At 32.1% G+C, this 22,365-nt stretch overlaps 1 protein-coding gene across 1 annotated transcript; it reads right to left on the bottom strand.

The window, feature by feature from the left end:
• Positions 1-7,634: 7,634 nt before the first annotated feature.
• LOC134716611 (uncharacterized) lies at positions 7,635-18,444 on the bottom strand. The gene is made up of 3 exons (XM_063579620.1): positions 18,315-18,444; positions 17,559-17,906; positions 7,635-7,838 (listed from the first exon to the last, which is right to left on the bottom strand). Exons 1-3 carry the CDS (start codon positions 18,354-18,356, stop codon positions 7,635-7,637), a joined length of 594 nt encoding a protein of 197 aa, XP_063435690.1. The 5' UTR covers positions 18,357-18,444.
• Positions 18,445-22,365: the final 3,921 nt, after the last annotated feature.

Here is a 22,365-nt window from a genome sequence, read left to right as displayed (position 1 = left end):
ATACCCCATGTCAGATTTGCTCTAAATGCTTTGGTTTTTGAGTTATAAGCCAAAAACTGCATTTGACCCCTATGTTCTATTTTTAGCAATGGCGACCATGTTTGTTGATAGATCAAAACTTCGGATAGAATTTGTAAACTAGCTACCCTAAGGAACATTCAGTTAAAGTTTGGAAGTATTTGGCCCAGTAGTTTCAGAGGAGAAGATTTTTGTAAAAGATTACTTTACAAAAAATGGTTAAAAATTGACTATAAAGGGCAATAACTCCTAAAGGGGTCAACTGACCATTTCAGTCATGTTGACTTATTAGTAAATCTTACTTGGCTGAACATTATTGCTGTTTACAGTTTATCTCTATCTATAATAATAAACACTCCAAATAATTTAGAGAAAATCTGACATGAAGTAAAATTGTTAATCAGGTCAAGATCTATCTGCCCTGAAATTTTCAGATGAATTGGACAACCTGTTTTTGGGTTGCGGCCCCTGAATTGGTAATTTTAAGGACATTTTGCTGTTTTTGGTTATTATATTGAATATTATTATAGATATAGGTAAACTATAAACAGCAATAATTTTCAGCAAAGTAAGATCTACAAATAAGTCAACATGAACGAAATGGTCAATTGACCCCTGTAGGAGTTATTGACCTTTGTAGTCAATTTTCAATCTGCTTCCTTTGTTTAATATTCACATAGACCAAGGTGAGCGACACAGGCTCTTTAGAGCCTCTAGTTTCAATCTCAATATCATTGTTTTATTTATTAATTTCTATTAGGAAAGCTATGTGCTTACCAATAGTCATATTTGTATAGCCCCGCAACAGAGTTGTCGGTGCCATATAGTTTTACCCTTGTCCGAAATCCGTAATTCCGAAATTCCGTAATTCCGAAATTCCGTAATTCCGAAATTCCGTAATTCCGTAATTCCGAAATTCTGTCATTCCTCAACAAACCATTATACAGAGTTTTTTTCTAAACGCCTTCAGATATTGGGCTGATTTTTAATATGTGAGTTAACCGTGATGAGTTACAGATCAAGTTTAAGTTTCGTTCCGCTCCACTAATTTTTGACGAAATTACGGGCTTTGGACTTTGAGAAATTGTTGAAAATCACAGTTATACAGACTTTTTTTCCTAATGCCTTCAGATATTGGGCTGATTTTTGGTATGTGAGTTAACCATGATGAGTTACAAATCAAGTTGAAGTTTGTTCCGCTCAACTGATTTATGCTGAAATTACGGGCTTTAGACTTAGAGAAATTGTTGAAATTCACAGTAATACAGACTTTTTTCTAAACGCCTTCAGATATTGGACTGATTTTTTGGTATGTGAGTTAATCATGATGAGTTACAGGTCAAGTTAAAGTTTAGTTCTGCACCGCTAATTTTTGCTGAAATTACGGGCTTTGGACTTTGATAAATTATTGAAAATTGTGTCAAAAGGACAACAACCCAACCAAAGAACAAAGAACAGCGGAAGCTCACCAATAATGTATGGTGATTTTATATTTATCACCAATACCATACATTCAGTTGAATTTACCTGGTTCAAAGAGGAATATCTGGAATTTCCTCTTCATCATCAGTACCAATGTCTGCTGTTTGATTGTCATCTTCCTCGTTATCTACAGAAATATATCCTCTACCCACCCTACCTAGCATCACATCCAAGCCAATGTCCATTTTGATCATATCTTTATTTGAAGAAGGCTGAGATGGTAAGTAAGGGAAAGCACATTTTCTACCATTAGTATTTAAGAATGGTCTTATTTTTTTCAAACTATCACTGACAACTTTCATATCCTCTGTTGAAATAATTTTACCATGTCTCAAAGCTTTCTTTGGAATGTTGTGTTCAGCATCAAAATTCCTGAATATTTGAGAAATGACTGGTGCCGCTGCAGTAACAGCAGAAATAGGTGTTTTAGTTTTATTAGCACCAAGACCTAATAACAACTCTTTCTGATTCCTTACTGATTGTTCCTGTACCAAGTCGGCCTCGATGTTATTGCCTTGTCCACCTCTCAAATTCACCATACTGCCTTCCAACACTCTAAGTTTTTTTCCAAAGGAGAAAGAAAACAGGTTACTTTAGTTATGAAGTTGACACATTCAAATAAGTATTTTGAAAGGCAAGAATGTGCATAAAAAATTGGGATGCACACTTTCAGGTTCGGAATGATTCTAGATATCTCACCTTCTTTTATAGTGTCTTCCATTTGTAGGTAGTGTAATCCCCTAATTGTTAAATTTGTACTTTAATTGAATAAATCATCATTGCTTTCTGAAGGTACTCCTGTACGCATAACATCAAATGTATGAAGAACTTCACCTGCTATTTCCATTGTTTTGTTTTCTTTGGTGTGTCTGCCTGTTCTCGAATCAGCTCCCTTACAATAAGTTTGAAAAATTTGCTGTGTAAATTGAAGTGACTCTTGACTTTGCCATTAATATCAGTCTTCTTCGGTCTATTTCTCCAAAATGCCAAGGTACCTAATTTGTCCATTGAATCCATCTTGTAAAAAGCTTTAAAAGTTTTCTGTCAAATAAAATTGGAAATATATAATTATACTGAGATGGAGTAGCATTATACTGTTTTCATTGGATATGACAATCACATGATTCAATGGTTATTTTACGTATCTGACACCTTGTTTTTATTTTTTCATATATTGATCCCATGTTTCGAATTATATGTATATTAGTGATCAATGTAAAAATAATCTTGCTAACTTTAGATTTGAGACATCATGACGTCACACATAAGAAACACAGAGGAAGTGCCACACCACAAAAGAAAATTTGCAAGTATATCAGGAGATTTCAAGAATGTTATGTTTAATTCAGATGATAATGATACAAGAATGGTAATGCAACAAACTATGCAGTTGTTAAAACAAATTGAGTTTTCAATTACATGTTTAATTTCTTGCAAAATACAGTTGAAAAAAAATGCAGATCCATATATAAGCATAATAAGGCATTGACCTCATCAAAAGTCCACAACTGATATACATGCTTTAACAAAGTCTTTGTCTATAGATACAATCATATAATAAAGATGTTATCATATTTGAGGACTATGTACCCATGTGTTCATTCAATACTAAAGATATGGAAATTTTATAGAAATGAACATACTTTTCCCCTTGTACTCTCATATTTTACAATTCTTACTTGATAGAAAGAGGATTATTGCATGGAGTGCTTAAGTAGCAATAATTTCCTTCTTAAATTTAGATATCAGTTGAAAATGAACTTAGAAAGCCATGTCTAAAAATTAAAAAGATTAACAGACAAAGTCACAAAAAGTAGTACACAGAACATTTTAGACAGAAAACATGAAACTTCAAGTATAATTTTACTCTTTGCTGGTGGGTTGCTGTCTGATCCCTGGATAACCAACATCTCCTTTTATTCATATGTAAATTTAATTATTGCAATTCCATAACAACCAAAATTATCTGCCTAAATGATTGAGCACTGAATTATAATATACATTGACAAGACAAAATCTGACCCCATTATTTGAGGTAATATTTGGCCAAACCATCACTAATTATGGTTGTGTTCTATAATTAAAATGATGTTTTATTCATACAAACTTCTAAGTAATCTTGTTTAAGATGCCACAGCTCAATAACAACTGGTCTCAAATGATCAAGTCTTCCCGATGTTGTTGGAGACATGAGACGTAGTTTTTTGGCGCCTTCAAATCTGACTTTGGTCAGTTAGTCACCAGATGCGATAACTCCAAATTCATCGAACATTTCTACTGTTCCTGAACAAAAATATAGAAGAACTTTACATATTTGTTTTCGTTTATTTTTTTTTGCACATAAATCAGGCCATATATTACACCAGTTTGTCTGTTTGCTGCCTTTTACTACTGAATATGTGGTGTGTGCTTTTCCATTGTTGAAGGCTATACGATGAATTAAATTGTATAATTTCTGTTCCTCAAACTTTGAGCTTTTTCACATATCCTGAGTGGTGTTTGGTAGAAATTTAAATATGACGTTTAATTTTCTTAATTTCTACTGAATTTCCTATTGTGACGACAAGAAAAAAGATGTCCATGTCTGAAAAACATTAAAATGTGTAAAATTTTGTTAATACATTTGTATTGAAACAATTTCAGTTTTGAAAATGAACAACTTTAAAATTTAGGGAATCAACATAGCATTACATTCAATCAAAAAAGCATTACATTCAGGTGTAATACCACCATTGATTTTCCCCTATTAGTCTTTGTTAAATTTGCACTTTTCAAAACATTGTGCAGAATTTATCTTTGTTTCAAATAAAGAAATACTTGGCATGAGTAAAGTTTTATCCTGTCCAATTCTATAGAAAAAAATTCACATAACATTTCATTGCATATAAGAAAATAACCATCATTGGAAGTTAACCAATCAAATGTCTCCCCTTATTCTATATGTGCACAAGGTTTAGTCACCATGTAACCTCAAGATTACCAAATTTTCTATAGAAATCACAAATAAAAAATAAAGGTGTTTAGAAATACCCAAGACATATGTTTATGACACAGAAATAGTTTTACTGCAATAAAAGGTAGGATTAATTACCTACAACGGTCAAATTCAAGGGAATATTTTTTTAGACCTTCTTTCGTATACAACCGGATGTGATATACCATGATTTGGTGGTATTACACCTTTAATCAAAAAAGCATAACATTCAATCAAAAAAGCATTACATTCAATCAACAAGAGGCTCTCAAGAGCCTGAATCGCTCACCTTAATTCTTTTGGTTAAATCTCTCATCAATGATTATTTTGGCTTTTCAATTTATTTAAATGTTCTTTGGATCGTCCTATTTTCTTCAAAAGCAAAAAAAAATCATTTTCTCCTATGTTCTATTTTAGCAATAGGAGCTATGTTTCTTTACATACAAGGAAATAAAATTTATACTAGATACTCTGAAACTCATTTAGCCTAAGTTTAGCTGAAATTGATACAGCAGTTTCAAAGGAGAAGATTTTTTAAAGTAAGTCAACATGATGAACAAATTGTGAAAAAAGTCTTTAAAGGGCAATTACTCCTTAAGGGGTCAATTGACAATTTTGGTCAAATTGACTTATTTGTAGATCTTACTTTGCTGAACATTATTGCTGTTTACAGTTTATCTCTATCTATAATAATATTCAAGATAATAACCAAAAACAGCAAAATTTCCTTAAAATTATCAATTCAGGGGCAGCAACCCAACAACAGAATGTCTGATTCATCTGAAAATTTAACGGCAGATAGATCTTGACCTGATAAACATTAATACCCCATGTCAGATTTGCTCTAAATGCTTTGGTTTTTGAGTTATAAGCCAAAAACTGCATTTGACCCCTATGTTCTATTTTTAGCAATGGCGACCATGTTTGTTGATAGATCAAAACTTCGGATAGAATTTGTAAACTAGCTACCCTAAGGAACATTCAGTTAAAGTTTGGAAGTATTTGGCCCAGTAGTTTCAGAGGAGAAGATTTTTGTAAAAGATTACTTTACAAAAAATGGTTAAAAATTGACTATAAAGGGCAATAACTCCTAAAGGGGTCAACTGACCATTTCAGTCATGTTGACTTATTAGTAAATCTTACTTGGCTGAACATTATTGCTGTTTACAGTTTATCTCTATCTATAATAATAAACACTCCAAATAATTTAGAGAAAATCTGACATGAAGTAAAATTGTTAATCAGGTCAAGATCTATCTGCCCTGAAATTTTCAGATGAATTGGACAACCTGTTTTTGGGTTGCGGCCCCTGAATTGGTAATTTTAAGGACATTTTGCTGTTTTTGGTTATTATATTGAATATTATTATAGATATAGGTAAACTATAAACAGCAATAATTTTCAGCAAAGTAAGATCTACAAATAAGTCAACATGAACGAAATGGTCAATTGACCCCTGTAGGAGTTATTGACCTTTGTAGTCAATTTTCAATCTGCTTCCTTTGTTTAATATTCACATAGACCAAGGTGAGCGACACAGGCTCTTTAGAGCCTCTAGTTTCAATCTCAATATCATTGTTTTATTTATTAATTTCTATTAGGAAAGCTATGTGCTTACCAATAGTCATATTTGTATAGCCCCGCAACAGAGTTGTCGGTGCCATATAGTTTTACCCTTGTCCGAAATCCGTAATTCCGAAATTCCGTAATTCCGAAATTCCGTAATTCCGAAATTCCGTAATTCCGTAATTCCGAAATTCTGTCATTCCTCAACAAACCATTATACAGAGTTTTTTTCTAAACGCCTTCAGATATTGGGCTGATTTTTAATATGTGAGTTAACCGTGATGAGTTACAGATCAAGTTTAAGTTTCGTTCCGCTCCACTAATTTTTGACGAAATTACGGGCTTTGGACTTTGAGAAATTGTTGAAAATCACAGTTATACAGACTTTTTTTCCTAATGCCTTCAGATATTGGGCTGATTTTTGGTATGTGAGTTAACCATGATGAGTTACAAATCAAGTTGAAGTTTGTTCCGCTCAACTGATTTATGCTGAAATTACGGGCTTTAGACTTAGAGAAATTGTTGAAATTCACAGTAATACAGACTTTTTTCTAAACGCCTTCAGATATTGGACTGATTTTTTGGTATGTGAGTTAATCATGATGAGTTACAGGTCAAGTTAAAGTTTAGTTCTGCACCGCTAATTTTTGCTGAAATTACGGGCTTTGGACTTTGATAAATTATTGAAAATTGTGTCAAAAGGACAACAACCCAACCAAAGAACAAAGAACAGCGGAAGCTCACCAATAATGTATGGTGATTTTATATTTATCACCAATACCATACATTCAGTTGAATTTACCTGGTTCAAAGAGGAATATCTGGAATTTCCTCTTCATCATCAGTACCAATGTCTGCTGTTTGATTGTCATCTTCCTCGTTATCTACAGAAATATATCCTCTACCCACCCTACCTAGCATCACATCCAAGCCAATGTCCATTTTGATCATATCTTTATTTGAAGAAGGCTGAGATGGTAAGTAAGGGAAAGCACATTTTCTACCATTAGTATTTAAGAATGGTCTTATTTTTTTCAAACTATCACTGACAACTTTCATATCCTCTGTTGAAATAATTTTACCATGTCTCAAAGCTTTCTTTGGAATGTTGTGTTCAGCATCAAAATTCCTGAATATTTGAGAAATGACTGGTGCCGCTGCAGTAACAGCAGAAATAGGTGTTTTAGTTTTATTAGCACCAAGACCTAATAACAACTCTTTCTGATTCCTTACTGATTGTTCCTGTACCAAGTCGGCCTCGATGTTATTGCCTTGTCCACCTCTCAAATTCACCATACTGCCTTCCAACACTCTAAGTTTTTTTCCAAAGGAGAAAGAAAACAGGTTACTTTAGTTATGAAGTTGACACATTCAAATAAGTATTTTGAAAGGCAAGAATGTGCATAAAAAATTGGGATGCACACTTTCAGGTTCGGAATGATTCTAGATATCTCACCTTCTTTTATAGTGTCTTCCATTTGTAGGTAGTGTAATCCCCTAATTGTTAAATTTGTACTTTAATTGAATAAATCATCATTGCTTTCTGAAGGTACTCCTGTACGCATAACATCAAATGTATGAAGAACTTCACCTGCTATTTCCATTGTTTTGTTTTCTTTGGTGTGTCTGCCTGTTCTCGAATCAGCTCCCTTACAATAAGTTTGAAAAATTTGCTGTGTAAATTGAAGTGACTCTTGACTTTGCCATTAATATCAGTCTTCTTCGGTCTATTTCTCCAAAATGCCAAGGTACCTAATTTGTCCATTGAATCCATCTTGTAAAAAGCTTTAAAAGTTTTCTGTCAAATAAAATTGGAAATATATAATTATACTGAGATGGAGTAGCATTATACTGTTTTCATTGGATATGACAATCACATGATTCAATGGTTATTTTACGTATCTGACACCTTGTTTTTATTTTTTCATATATTGATCCCATGTTTCGAATTATATGTATATTAGTGATCAATGTAAAAATAATCTTGCTAACTTTAGATTTGAGACATCATGACGTCACACATAAGAAACACAGAGGAAGTGCCACACCACAAAAGAAAATTTGCAAGTATATCAGGAGATTTCAAGAATGTTATGTTTAATTCAGATGATAATGATACAAGAATGGTAATGCAACAAACTATGCAGTTGTTAAAACAAATTGAGTTTTCAATTACATGTTTAATTTCTTGCAAAATACAGTTGAAAAAAAATGCAGATCCATATATAAGCATAATAAGGCATTGACCTCATCAAAAGTCCACAACTGATATACATGCTTTAACAAAGTCTTTGTCTATAGATACAATCATATAATAAAGATGTTATCATATTTGAGGACTATGTACCCATGTGTTCATTCAATACTAAAGATATGGAAATTTTATAGAAATGAACATACTTTTCCCCTTGTACTCTCATATTTTACAATTCTTACTTGATAGAAAGAGGATTATTGCATGGAGTGCTTAAGTAGCAATAATTTCCTTCTTAAATTTAGATATCAGTTGAAAATGAACTTAGAAAGCCATGTCTAAAAATTAAAAAGATTAACAGACAAAGTCACAAAAAGTAGTACACAGAACATTTTAGACAGAAAACATGAAACTTCAAGTATAATTTTACTCTTTGCTGGTGGGTTGCTGTCTGATCCCTGGATAACCAACATCTCCTTTTATTCATATGTAAATTTAATTATTGCAATTCCATAACAACCAAAATTATCTGCCTAAATGATTGAGCACTGAATTATAATATACATTGACAAGACAAAATCTGACCCCATTATTTGAGGTAATATTTGGCCAAACCATCACTAATTATGGTTGTGTTCTATAATTAAAATGATGTTTTATTCATACAAACTTCTAAGTAATCTTGTTTAAGATGCCACAGCTCAATAACAACTGGTCTCAAATGATCAAGTCTTCCCGATGTTGTTGGAGACATGAGACGTAGTTTTTTGGCGCCTTCAAATCTGACTTTGGTCAGTTAGTCACCAGATGCGATAACTCCAAATTCATCGAACATTTCTACTGTTCCTGAACAAAAATATAGAAGAACTTTACATATTTGTTTTCGTTTATTTTTTTTTGCACATAAATCAGGCCATATATTACACCAGTTTGTCTGTTTGCTGCCTTTTACTACTGAATATGTGGTGTGTGCTTTTCCATTGTTGAAGGCTATACGATGAATTAAATTGTATAATTTCTGTTCCTCAAACTTTGAGCTTTTTCACATATCCTGAGTGGTGTTTGGTAGAAATTTAAATATGACGTTTAATTTTCTTAATTTCTACTGAATTTCCTATTGTGACGACAAGAAAAAAGATGTCCATGTCTGAAAAACATTAAAATGTGTAAAATTTTGTTAATACATTTGTATTGAAACAATTTCAGTTTTGAAAATGAACAACTTTAAAATTTAGGGAATCAACATAGCATTACATTCAATCAAAAAAGCATTACATTCAGGTGTAATACCACCATTGATTTTCCCCTATTAGTCTTTGTTAAATTTGCACTTTTCAAAACATTGTGCAGAATTTATCTTTGTTTCAAATAAAGAAATACTTGGCATGAGTAAAGTTTTATCCTGTCCAATTCTATAGAAAAAAATTCACATAACATTTCATTGCATATAAGAAAATAACCATCATTGGAAGTTAACCAATCAAATGTCTCCCCTTATTCTATATGTGCACAAGGTTTAGTCACCATGTAACCTCAAGATTACCAAATTTTCTATAGAAATCACAAATAAAAAATAAAGGTGTTTAGAAATACCCAAGACATATGTTTATGACACAGAAATAGTTTTACTGCAATAAAAGGTAGGATTAATTACCTACAACGGTCAAATTCAAGGGAATATTTTTTTAGACCTTCTTTCGTATACAACCGGATGTGATATACCATGATTTGGTGGTATTACACCTTTAATCAAAAAAGCATAACATTCAATCAAAAAAGCATTACATTCAATCAACAAGAGGCTCTCAAGAGCCTGAATCGCTCACCTTAATTCTTTTGGTTAAATCTCTCATCAATGATTATTTTGGCTTTTCAATTTATTTAAATGTTCTTTGGATCGTCCTATTTTCTTCAAAAGCAAAAAAAAATCATTTTCTCCTATGTTCTATTTTAGCAATAGGAGCTATGTTTCTTTACATACAAGGAAATAAAATTTATACTAGATACTCTGAAACTCATTTAGCCTAAGTTTAGCTGAAATTGATACAGCAGTTTCAAAGGAGAAGATTTTTTAAAGTAAGTCAACATGATGAACAAATTGTGAAAAAAGTCTTTAAAGGGCAATTACTCCTTAAGGGGTCAATTGACAATTTTGGTCAAATTGACTTATTTGTAGATCTTACTTTGCTGAACATTATTGCTGTTTACAGTTTATCTCTATCTATAATAATATTCAAGATAATAACCAAAAACAGCAAAATTTCCTTAAAATTATCAATTCAGGGGCAGCAACCCAACAACAGAATGTCTGATTCATCTGAAAATTTAACGGCAGATAGATCTTGACCTGATAAACATTAATACCCCATGTCAGATTTGCTCTAAATGCTTTGGTTTTTGAGTTATAAGCCAAAAACTGCATTTGACCCCTATGTTCTATTTTTAGCAATGGCGACCATGTTTGTTGATAGATCAAAACTTCGGATAGAATTTGTAAACTAGCTACCCTAAGGAACATTCAGTTAAAGTTTGGAAGTATTTGGCCCAGTAGTTTCAGAGGAGAAGATTTTTGTAAAAGATTACTTTACAAAAAATGGTTAAAAATTGACTATAAAGGGCAATAACTCCTAAAGGGGTCAACTGACCATTTCAGTCATGTTGACTTATTAGTAAATCTTACTTGGCTGAACATTATTGCTGTTTACAGTTTATCTCTATCTATAATAATAAACACTCCAAATAATTTAGAGAAAATCTGACATGAAGTAAAATTGTTAATCAGGTCAAGATCTATCTGCCCTGAAATTTTCAGATGAATTGGACAACCTGTTTTTGGGTTGCGGCCCCTGAATTGGTAATTTTAAGGACATTTTGCTGTTTTTGGTTATTATATTGAATATTATTATAGATATAGGTAAACTATAAACAGCAATAATTTTCAGCAAAGTAAGATCTACAAATAAGTCAACATGAACGAAATGGTCAATTGACCCCTGTAGGAGTTATTGACCTTTGTAGTCAATTTTCAATCTGCTTCCTTTGTTTAATATTCACATAGACCAAGGTGAGCGACACAGGCTCTTTAGAGCCTCTAGTTTCAATCTCAATATCATTGTTTTATTTATTAATTTCTATTAGGAAAGCTATGTGCTTACCAATAGTCATATTTGTATAGCCCCGCAACAGAGTTGTCGGTGCCATATAGTTTTACCCTTGTCCGAAATCCGTAATTCCGAAATTCCGTAATTCCGAAATTCCGTAATTCCGAAATTCCGTAATTCCGTAATTCCGAAATTCTGTCATTCCTCAACAAACCATTATACAGAGTTTTTTTCTAAACGCCTTCAGATATTGGGCTGATTTTTAATATGTGAGTTAACCGTGATGAGTTACAGATCAAGTTTAAGTTTCGTTCCGCTCCACTAATTTTTGACGAAATTACGGGCTTTGGACTTTGAGAAATTGTTGAAAATCACAGTTATACAGACTTTTTTTCCTAATGCCTTCAGATATTGGGCTGATTTTTGGTATGTGAGTTAACCATGATGAGTTACAAATCAAGTTGAAGTTTGTTCCGCTCAACTGATTTATGCTGAAATTACGGGCTTTAGACTTAGAGAAATTGTTGAAATTCACAGTAATACAGACTTTTTTCTAAACGCCTTCAGATATTGGACTGATTTTTTGGTATGTGAGTTAATCATGATGAGTTACAGGTCAAGTTAAAGTTTAGTTCTGCACCGCTAATTTTTGCTGAAATTACGGGCTTTGGACTTTGATAAATTATTGAAAATCACAGTTATACAGATTTTTTTCTATACGCCTCCATATATTATTAAGAGCATTTTATATATCCCTCAGCTAGATAACTTGCTAAACTGGTTCAAAATTGCATGTACAGTGAGATTTTAGTATTGTTATATGAGTATATACCATTTGCCTAGATTGTAAAAGGTAACCATAAGAAAAACAAAAAACAAAAAAACTTGAAAATCATAGGATTATTTTGACCAAGAGCTATGTTGTACCATATACAAGTCATAGAATAAATGTTTTATTGATTTCAATCACAAACCAGATGCTCCGCAGGGCGTAGCTTTATACGTCCGCAGAGGTTGAACCCTGAACGGTTGGGGCAAGTATGGACACAACATTCAAGCTGGATTCCGCTCTAAATTTGGATTGTGATTAAATAGTTGACACAGCATAGGTTTCTGACACAGAATGAATGTATTCAAATGAACTTAAAATTTTTGTTTTCTCTTAGAGCAATTCACTATGCTGTTGAATATTAATCCTCTCAAAAAAATGTTTGAAGAAATTTTCTTTTTATTTATGAAATTTCAAATGAGAAAAATTGAACCCAATTTTTTATTCACATCCCCCTTTCCCTTATTCCAAAACTAATTTCAATTAAAATATTCTAATGGAGTTTGCAACAAATACTACTCATTTAAATACATCATAAAATATTAAGATGTAAAAAAACTGCTTGTTATCACTGAATGGTAAAGATTATTTAAATTTATCAGTTGGTAGTAAAAAGTGAATATACATTGTATATTGTATATAACAAAGATTTAAGTTGATTCTGGACAAAGAAAGATAACTCCAATTAAAAAAAAATTCTTGCAGATATTTCTTGCTTACTATACTGGACAAAGAAAGATAACTCTTAATAAAAAAAAAATTGCTATTTCACAATATTGTGAAATTAAATATTTCTTGCCATTGCACAATACTGTGCAATTGAAAAGACGTGCTATTGCACAATACTTAATATAATAATTTTAGATCCTGATTTGGACCAACTTGAAAACTGGGCCCATAATCAAAAATCTAAGTACATGTTTAGATTCAGCATATCAAAGAGGCCCAAGAATTTAATTTTTGTTAAAATCAAACTTAGTTTAATTTTGGACCCTTTGCACTTTAATTTAGACCAATTTTAAAACTGGGCCAAAAATTAAGAATCTACATACACAGTTAGATTTGGCATATCAAAGAACCCCAATTATTCAATTTTTGATGAAATCAAACAATGTTTAATTTTGGACCTCGATTTGGGCCAACTTGAAAACTGGGCCAATAATCAAAAATCTAAGTACATTTTTAGATTCAGCATATCAAAGAACCCCAAGGTTTCAATTTTTGTTAAAATCAAACTAAGTTTAATTTTGGACCCTTTGGACCTTAATGTAGACCAATTTGAAAACGGGACCAAAAATTAAGAATCTACATACACAGTTAGATTCGGCATATTAAAGAACCCCAATTATTCAATTTTGATGAAATCAAACAAAGTTTAATTTTGGACCCTTTGGGCCCCTTTTTCCTTAACTGTTGGGACCAAAACTCCCAAAATCAATACCAACCTTCCTTTTATAGTCATAAACCTTATGTTTAAATTTCATAGATTTCTATTTACTTATACTAACGCTATGGTGCGAAAACCAAGAAAAATGCTTATTTGGGTCCCTTTTTGGCCCCTAATTCCTAAACTGTTGGGACCGAAACTCCCAAAATCAATACCAACCTTCCTTTTGTAGTCATAAACATTGTGTTTAAATTTCATTGATTTCTATTCACTTTAACTAAAGTTATTGTGTGAAAACCAAGAATAATGCTTATTTGGGCCCTTTTTTGGCCCCTAATTCCTAAACTGTTGAAACCAAAACTCCCAAAATCAATCCTAACCTTTCTTTTGTGGTCATAAACCTTGTGTCAAAATTTCATAGATTTCTATTAACTTAAACTAAAGTTATAGTGCGAAAACCAAGAAAATGCTTATTTGGGCCCTTTTTGGCCCCTAATTCCGAAAATGTTGGGACCAAAACTCCCAAAATCAATACCAGCCTTCCTTTTATGGTCATAAACCTTGTGTTAAAATTTCATAGATTTCTATTCACTTTTACTAAAGTTAGAGTGCGAAAACTAAAAGTATTCGGACGACGACGACGACGACGCAGACGACGACGCCAACGTGATAGCAATATACGACGAAAAATTTTTCAAAATTTGCGGTCGTATAAAAATGCAAAATTAAGAACTTGGAATCAAGTCTTAACTGCATGTATGTTGTATGGCCATAAAAGGCTAAAATACTTGAGTATGCCAATTTAAGAGCTTAAATTTCCCATAAACAGGATGGTTCACCAAAAAACGATGACTAAACATGATTACTAACATCAAATTTGACTTATTTTCATTGGAATAGGTACAACTTCTAAAAATTGGATTTCTGATGATTCTCTGTACATGTAATAGGATGTACACCACTAACTTTCCATTGTTTTATATGTTAAATTCCTCTGTTTCAAGCAGGCACACCTCTTTTGTTTTAAGTTCAAATAAAGTGGCAATCATTGCATTTCAAAGCAACACTTTATGGTGTCTAGTACTGAAAAAAATCAACATATCTTAAATGGCATATAAGAAAGAACTGGTTCCTGGAACTTCGGATGTACCAAAACAGGTACTTCAGATCTGACAAACAGACAAAATGTACCCTCTTTTTAGAATTTGGTGCAATTTTTTTAATATTCAAAATTAAAAGTCCAATAGTGTTTTACAATGATCACCAGTCCTTCAGCTTTCAGTTGATGCCAAAAAAAACTATTTTGTGTTAAATATGTACCACTTTCTGGTATGTGCTTTCTGGCCGGGCTCGAATTAGTGGTGTTACACCTATACAAATTTCCAAAAGGTTGAATTCTATGTAATTTTAGCTTATGCTTGATTATTGCACCTAAACATCTCAGCTTTGCTTATAGCTTTGCTTATAGCTTTGCTTATAGCTTTGCAACTTGTGAAACAGAAAACTGTTTAATAATCTGTGAAGCAGGTTCATTGTGACTTTGAGAATATAAACATTAAAAAAAACACTGTTCATTTGCATTTTGTGTGTGGTCCCAGGGAGTCTTTGTAATTATGTTTATCAACTCCAAGAAAATGACTTATTAAACTGTTGTAGAAATGAAGAAACAAAAGCTTTTTTTTACTAAAACTGGATTTTTTACAAAGTGAAATCTGAAATATTGTTTGGAAATTTTGGTTCCATCATTGTATACCACAAAGTATTGACTGACTGACATTATCATTTGATATAAGTTAATTCTTCATGGACTAGTGAATAGATGGTATAAAAAGTATAATGAATTTCTTCTTTATCTTGTAAACTGTTCTTATCTAATAATATGAGGCAGGCATTACCTGTGAATGGGGACGAAGTTTGTTTGAATTAATTTTTGTAACTTAAATATTTGTTAAAAAAAGAAACGGAAATACCGTAAGGTTCGGATTTTGGTTCTGTTGTTAGGGATTTTACTTGTGACGTTATTTAAGTTATGACGTCATGTTCAATGTAAACAAAGAAACTCAATGCATCAGGTAATGTTTATTCATACCAAAGACAAAGAATAATTAAAAATGAAATATTGATATTGTGTTCCTTGAGTTCATATATTTTACTAGACTAATCAAAGTCTCACGACAACAAGACGGGAAGAAAGAAGTAGAGTTATGTGTTCTGCGCAGATCCGGAAATTAAAATATGCGATAAAAAAAAATGAACGATTTTGAGTTCATTAGTACAATGAAAAAATTCGTGAAATTTTCCCAATTTTTTTTTTTTTATTGAATTTTCTACTGTAATAGGGGACTTCGTCCCCATATTACTTATTCAAGAATTAATGTTGAAGATTTTAGTTGTGGTAAAATGTTGAAGAGAAAGCTATTTACTTTCAGATTGCAAGAATTTTGAGTTTGTTGGATCAATTTAACTATCTCTATCTAAAATAATATTAAAGATATTAACCAAAAACAACAAAATTTCCTTAAAATTACCAATTCAGGGGCAGCAACCTAACAACGGAATGTCAGATTCATCTGAAAATTTCAGAGCAGATAGATCTTAACCTGATTAACAATATTACCCCATGTCAGATTTGCCCTAAATGCTTTGGTTTTTGAGTTATAAGCCAAAAACTGCATTTTACCCCTATGTTCTATTTATAGCCATGGTGGCCATCTTGGTTAGTTGGCGGGGTCACCGGACACAATTTTTAAACTAGATACCCCAATGATGATTGTGGCCAAGTTTGGTTAAATTTGGCCTAGTAGTTTCAGAGGAGAAGATTTTTGTAAAAGTTAACGCAGGACGACGACGGACGACGCCGGACGCCGGACGCCAAGTGATGAGAAAAGCTCACTTGGCCCTTTGGGCCAGGTGAGCTAAAAAGTAGATTTGCCATTGGTAATATCCATATGCAGTTTTCTTTGAATAACCCACATGCTACTACCAGTCCAATTTGAGCTTAAAATTAGTAAAATAGTATTTGGACCAAAACTTTATGTGTTTTTTATTGCTTGAAATAGATCATAGAATGAAATAAAGTAATGCCCAAGTCAATATAGCAAGTTTGGTTCTGTTATAGGTGTAACACCACTAATTAGTGGTGTACTTCCTATAGGAAATATTTAGCTCTTTATATTAAACATAAAATATATAGGAAATAAGAGAATGAATTGTCTTAATATTCCAAAAGGTTAATTTCTATTAGTAATTGCTAAATGTTATAAGTAGCATTGTACTTTTTCTGGTCTCCTGTTGGGGTCGATCCAACTTACACTAACAAGTGTATTCTCCTGATAAAGACTCTGTTTGTACAATTATCATGTTAGTGCTAAAGCTTGGAAAGGCAAAATATAAATGCAGTGGAAATGTTAAGCAGCAATTATAAGCTAGTTGAATTCTACTATTTCTAAAAAAACTGACCAAACTACTGTAAATTCAGATATTGATGGTGTTATTTTAACTTAAAATTAAAATTTGAAACAACATTCCAGTTTTGAACGTATATATTATCCTTTGGCCTCCACATTTAAGAAATACAGAAATAAATTTTCTATTAAGGTAAGTAATTTAAAACTCTGAATTTACTTATAATTTGTAAGTGCAATTAAGCTAAAAAGAAAGATAAAGACAAAAAGCCACCACCATTAATGTAAGCATGTTATATATGTTAATTGAAAAATAATATCAATCAAAGCATTTTTGTAAGCAGGAAGGCATGCATGTGTTTATATACTTACCATTTCAAATAAACTGGTCCGCCATTCCATCTAAAGCCTTGCACCGGAGTCCAGTTTACATTTCAAACTGCTTATCACCACAATGAGATAAAAGAAGTATTCAAACAAAGTTGTGTATAAATAGAATCCGAAATTGTTTTTTTCTTTCTTAAATTTAAGAAGGATTCAATTTACAAAACAATTTCAACATTATTTATCAATTACTTAATATTCATCTACTTAAATTATTACCAATATTGAATATGAATATTTCATGTTGTCAATTTCTGTCTCTGTTAGTTTTAAAACATCTCCATTAACCTCAGGAAATACAGGGGTTCTGTTGTCCATATCTACAGATGATAACCTGCTAGTTAAGGCATTCGAGGCAAATAAATGGAAATCTGTATTTCCTTTATCTATTGATACACAACAACTTTTAATGTATATGTCCAGATTGTCCCCAGTAATTTTTAGCAGTGGCTTTTCCTTCAAATAATCACACAGAGCTTTATGGCTGATTTCTCCTGCTTTTTTAATCAATCTCTGCTTACTGGTTGGTGACAATGTAACACCTACTCTGTTCAATCTAGTAATAAGCTATGAAACAAAACAAAATGTGCATCTTTCATTGAAATCATATATAAGTGCTATAAAAAGTAATAAATTAAACAAACACATTTTGAACGAAAGGCACTATTATCAAACCTTCTTTGAATAAAAAAATTATTATCTATATTAATGAATTTTTCAATTTATATTTCTAAAATTTTAATGATTAACGTGTGCATAGAAATACCTTTGGGGCCAATGTATAAATAGTTCTGTACTTTATTGTTGCTAATTATTTCTGTAAATTGCTTTTACTTCTTATCAATTGTTACATTTGAAACTAAGAATTCAGACTTTTTCAGTTGGATGTATTACAGTAAATATAAAATTTATCTATAAATTTTTCAAAATGAAAAATTAATATCTAGTATCTAAATTTCTTTTTTTTATGAATACCATATCTTCTGCTTGTCCCCATTTACAAATCGCTGTCATCATTCTTTGGAATGCACTTTCAGCATCTTGCAAACATAACAATGCTGTATACTCTAGCCAATAATCTGTTTTTTTTCCCTTGTAGATTTTTTTCATCAAATGCAGACAGCATTATTTCCAAAAAAATGGTGTCCTAAATTAATCAGTAGTTAAAACATGGAGCTGGCATGTCAGTTAACTGCTAGTAGTCTGTTGTTATTTATGTATTATTGTCATTTTGTTTATTTTCTTTGGTTACATCTTCTGACATCAGACTCGGACTTCTCTTGAACTGAATTTTAATGTGCGTATTGTTATGCTTTTACTTTTCTACACTGGTTAGAGGTATAGGGGGAGGGTTGAGATCTCACAAACATGTTTAACCCCGCCGCATTTTTGCGCCTGTCCCAAGTCAGGAGCCTCTGGCCTTTCGTTAGTCTTGTATTATTTAAATTTTAGTTTCTTGTGTACAATTTGGAAATTAGTATGGCGTTCATTATCACTGAACTAGTATATATTTGTTTAGGGGCCAGCTGAAGGACGCCTCCGGGTGCGGGAATTTCTCGCTACATTGAAGACCTGTTGGTGACCTTCTGCTGTTGTGTTTTTTTATTTTGGTCGGGTTGTTGTCTCTTTGACACATTCCCCATTTCCATTCTCAATTTTACATGATTATATTGATAATTGATTACAATATTGAGCATTGTTAATTTAAATATATGAATTATATACATGTACTAGTATTCTAAAAAATTCAAGAAACACAAATTGTGTCTTATTGAATTCAATAAAGTAATCTCCCCTTGGTGATGGAAAATCAATAATTTAATACAGCACTTTAAAGAAGATTGGAATTTTTAGTACAAGTTTTTATTACGTCAATAGGCCCAAGACCACAATTAATGACCCTTCTTCCCTTTCTCATTCATTTCTTAGCTTTTCTGGGGTGGAAATGAAAGAAGAGAGCTGAAATAAACTTTTGGATGTTTTATTTTAACTGATTTCAATAAGGAAAGAGTGATAAGGCCAGGTGCAAAAAGGTTATATTTACACTTTTCGGAACATCTCTTGACTTGTCTATAGGGGTAGGGATGTGTATTGGCCAAATTTGTATGATGTAATGATGCAATTTTTCTGAAAATTGCATATATCTTTGGACTTGTACTGTACATTACACACACAAAAAATTAGACAAAAACAACAATTAAAATTTTTTAAATGCGACAAAACGTTATAAAGAAATGATAGAGAAATTAATTGTGGTCTCGGGCCAATATGAATGATTTCCCTCATTTATGACGTCAATTGGGATTATCTCCCTTATACCATTGACCTACGGTAATAATATTTTTTTTTAAATGAGTTGCTTTATAGTACTTATATTTTTAATTTTTCACAGATTTAGATTTAATATCTAAAATATATTTGGTTGATATTGTCCTTATATTAAATTTAAATATTATAATATGTTATATAACAAAATCAGGATAAATTAGTTACACAGTGTTCAATTGTCCTATTAAATACGGAATTTATTGGGTCACCTGATATGAATTTTATTGACCCGATAAATTATCGTATTAGGACAATTGCACACTGTGTAACTAATATTATATTGTTACCTGTTTTTCATTTCCTCTATATTAATGGAATCACACAATTTACTTAAATCTCCTGATACATTCTTCATTTTTTTCCTGGTTAGTAGCAGACTTTGTTCTCCCATTCTTTTAGTGCTTACATTTTTAACTTCCTGGTTTATCAATGATCTTGCTCTTTTCATTATAAAAACATCACTTACTCTTATGTCATCTAAAATTTAATCATTGCAAATAAAAGCATTAAACTTTTTGTCCAATTCTAAAATTGTTTCAATAGACAACTTTCGAGTTCATCCGTCACCGGAAAAAACTCGTCAATTATACGCGCCTTTATCGCAGTCAGCTGTGCGTTTAGGGGCGTCGTCACTTCCTTACAAGGTTGAGCGAGTGGTTGGAAAATTATAATTCTATATTGTACGAATTATTCATTATTCGGCAAATTGAATTCTAAAAATAGACAATCAACACTGCTGTCATTAGGGAATTGTCAGTAAGTACCTACAGAGCAACCATTATTTCTAGTTTATCCTGCACAAAAACGATCACTAAGACGCTTGATGAACGTAAATAGTGCAGGGATACAGGCGAGCCCCTCTATCTGGTAAATGACGTCATAAAGGCGTGCATAATTGACGAGTTTTTGCCGGTGACGGATGAACTCGAAAGTGGTCTATTAATGTATCTCTTTTACCAGTTTTATTTCATTTATTATGAGAAAGTCAACAGGGCATAAATATTATGAGAAAGTCAACAGGGCATAAATATTATGCAGGCAGTTGTATATTGTAAATGTAATCTTGACATAATATTTAAGGTACATCATTAAAATTTCTTATGTTAACAAAACATTATTAAGGTTCCACTAAAGTCAAAATATAGGACACTTCATAAACTTTGTCTGTATTTTTCAACCTATAATGAATAAAGTCATAAACTATGAGAACATATGTTCATTTAAACATACTTTATATACACATTGTGTAAATTGTAAATAAACTTGAAATTGTTATGTTGTGGCCAAACCGGTTCTTGGGGTGAACACTAAATTTTCAAAAAAATCTACAGGCCTGCAAGACGACTTAATTTGCTTAAAATTGGTAGCTTTTAGGTGGAGCTTGACGTGACGCTCGTCAAAGCAAGTAAGATGAGAACTTTCATGATGTTTGGAAATAAAGTCGAGCATGCCCTTACATCAGTTAAGGTTGATGTTATTGACTCTGGTTTGTCCGGTTGATTTTCCCAAAACGACTTTCAGAGTCTCATCTCTTGCCTGAATGTTTCAGGCGAAGGCATATCAGTATTGTAATTATCATAAACATCCTTCTCCATTTCTTCGGAGATAAGGTGAACTCAGAAAGGCAAAATTGACAGCCTCTTGACCAAAACGCATATCAAGTTGCTGAATTAGCTCACCAAGATGAGGTAGGTAGATTGCTCGTTTAAAGTATTCTACAGAGCTTATGTTTGTATTTAATGTAACCCGACTTAAAATAAAATTTCTTATCTTATCTTATCTTATCTTTATCTGATGTATGTGTTTAATTGATGAATATGATAAATTGCCATTATTCAATACAATACTAGCAGATTATAACGAGTTTTTTTTTTTTATTGTTGTTTTTTTTAAAGGGGGGGCATACGCCCATTACGCCCTTACCTGGACCCGCCCCTGGTGTATATGTAAAATATGTTTAAATGAACATATGTTCTCATAGTTTATGACTTTATTCCTTATAGGTGGAAAAATACAGGCAAAGTTTAGATGTTTATGAAGTGTCCTATATTTTGACTTTAGTGGAACCTTAAAGACAAATCCTGTAAATGTTAAATGTTTTAAATGCATAAGCTATCCACTAGGTTAAGTGTCAAAATACCTGGTTCTGGCTGTTTTTTGTCATTTGTTCTGATGTTTTCAACAAATGAGTCCAATACACTTTCTTGAAATAGTTCCCTACAAGAGGGGGGTTTTGGCCTGCTGTATGCATGTTCTTCTGTTTTACAAGTTAAATACAATCAAAGTAAAGTTTATATAAAATGTTATCAAGAATTAATTTTTTTTTTTATTTAATAGACTTTACAGCTATTTTCCTAATGCATGTAGTTCAAAGGTTTAGCCAGTCTTGTTCCCATTTGATTGCCCCTTCAAGTTCTTCCTGGAGTTTAAGGCAATCTGATTGTGATTTTATCTGTCTGTAAATGATGCTATCGTCAGCAAAGAGCCTGATTTGACTGTGATGTAAGTAGTCAGGTAAGTCATTAATATATTTTAAAAATAGTATTGGACCTAATACAGTGCCCTGAGGAACACTTGATGTAACTGGTATGTTGTCAGAGGAATGGTTTTCTAGCATAACTGTTTGTGTACGATTTGAAAGGAAAGATTTTATCGAGTTTGCAGCTTGATCTCATAAACCAAAAAATTTAAGTTTGTA

The sequence above is a fragment of the Mytilus trossulus genome, chromosome 4, assembly GCF_036588685.1.
Source record: "Mytilus trossulus isolate FHL-02 chromosome 4, PNRI_Mtr1.1.1.hap1, whole genome shotgun sequence".
Taxonomy (NCBI): Eukaryota; Metazoa; Mollusca; class Bivalvia; order Mytilida; family Mytilidae; genus Mytilus; species Mytilus trossulus.
The sequence above is the reverse complement of the archived record's forward strand: the minus strand, read 5'-3'. Positions and strand labels throughout refer to the sequence as shown.

Coding starts and splice junctions, on each gene's coding strand:
- LOC134716611 (XM_063579620.1), bottom strand. CDS start 18,356: ATGATGACAGCGATTTGTAAATGGGGACAAGCAGAAGATATG. Junction 17,907..18,314: donor GGGGACAAGCAGAAGATATG/GTATTCATAAAA, acceptor TTTGTTTCATAG/CTTATTACTAGATTGAACAG. Junction 7,839..17,558: donor AATATTCATATTCAATATTG/GTAATAATTTAA, acceptor TTTATTTGACAG/AAAACTTTTAAAGCTTTTTA.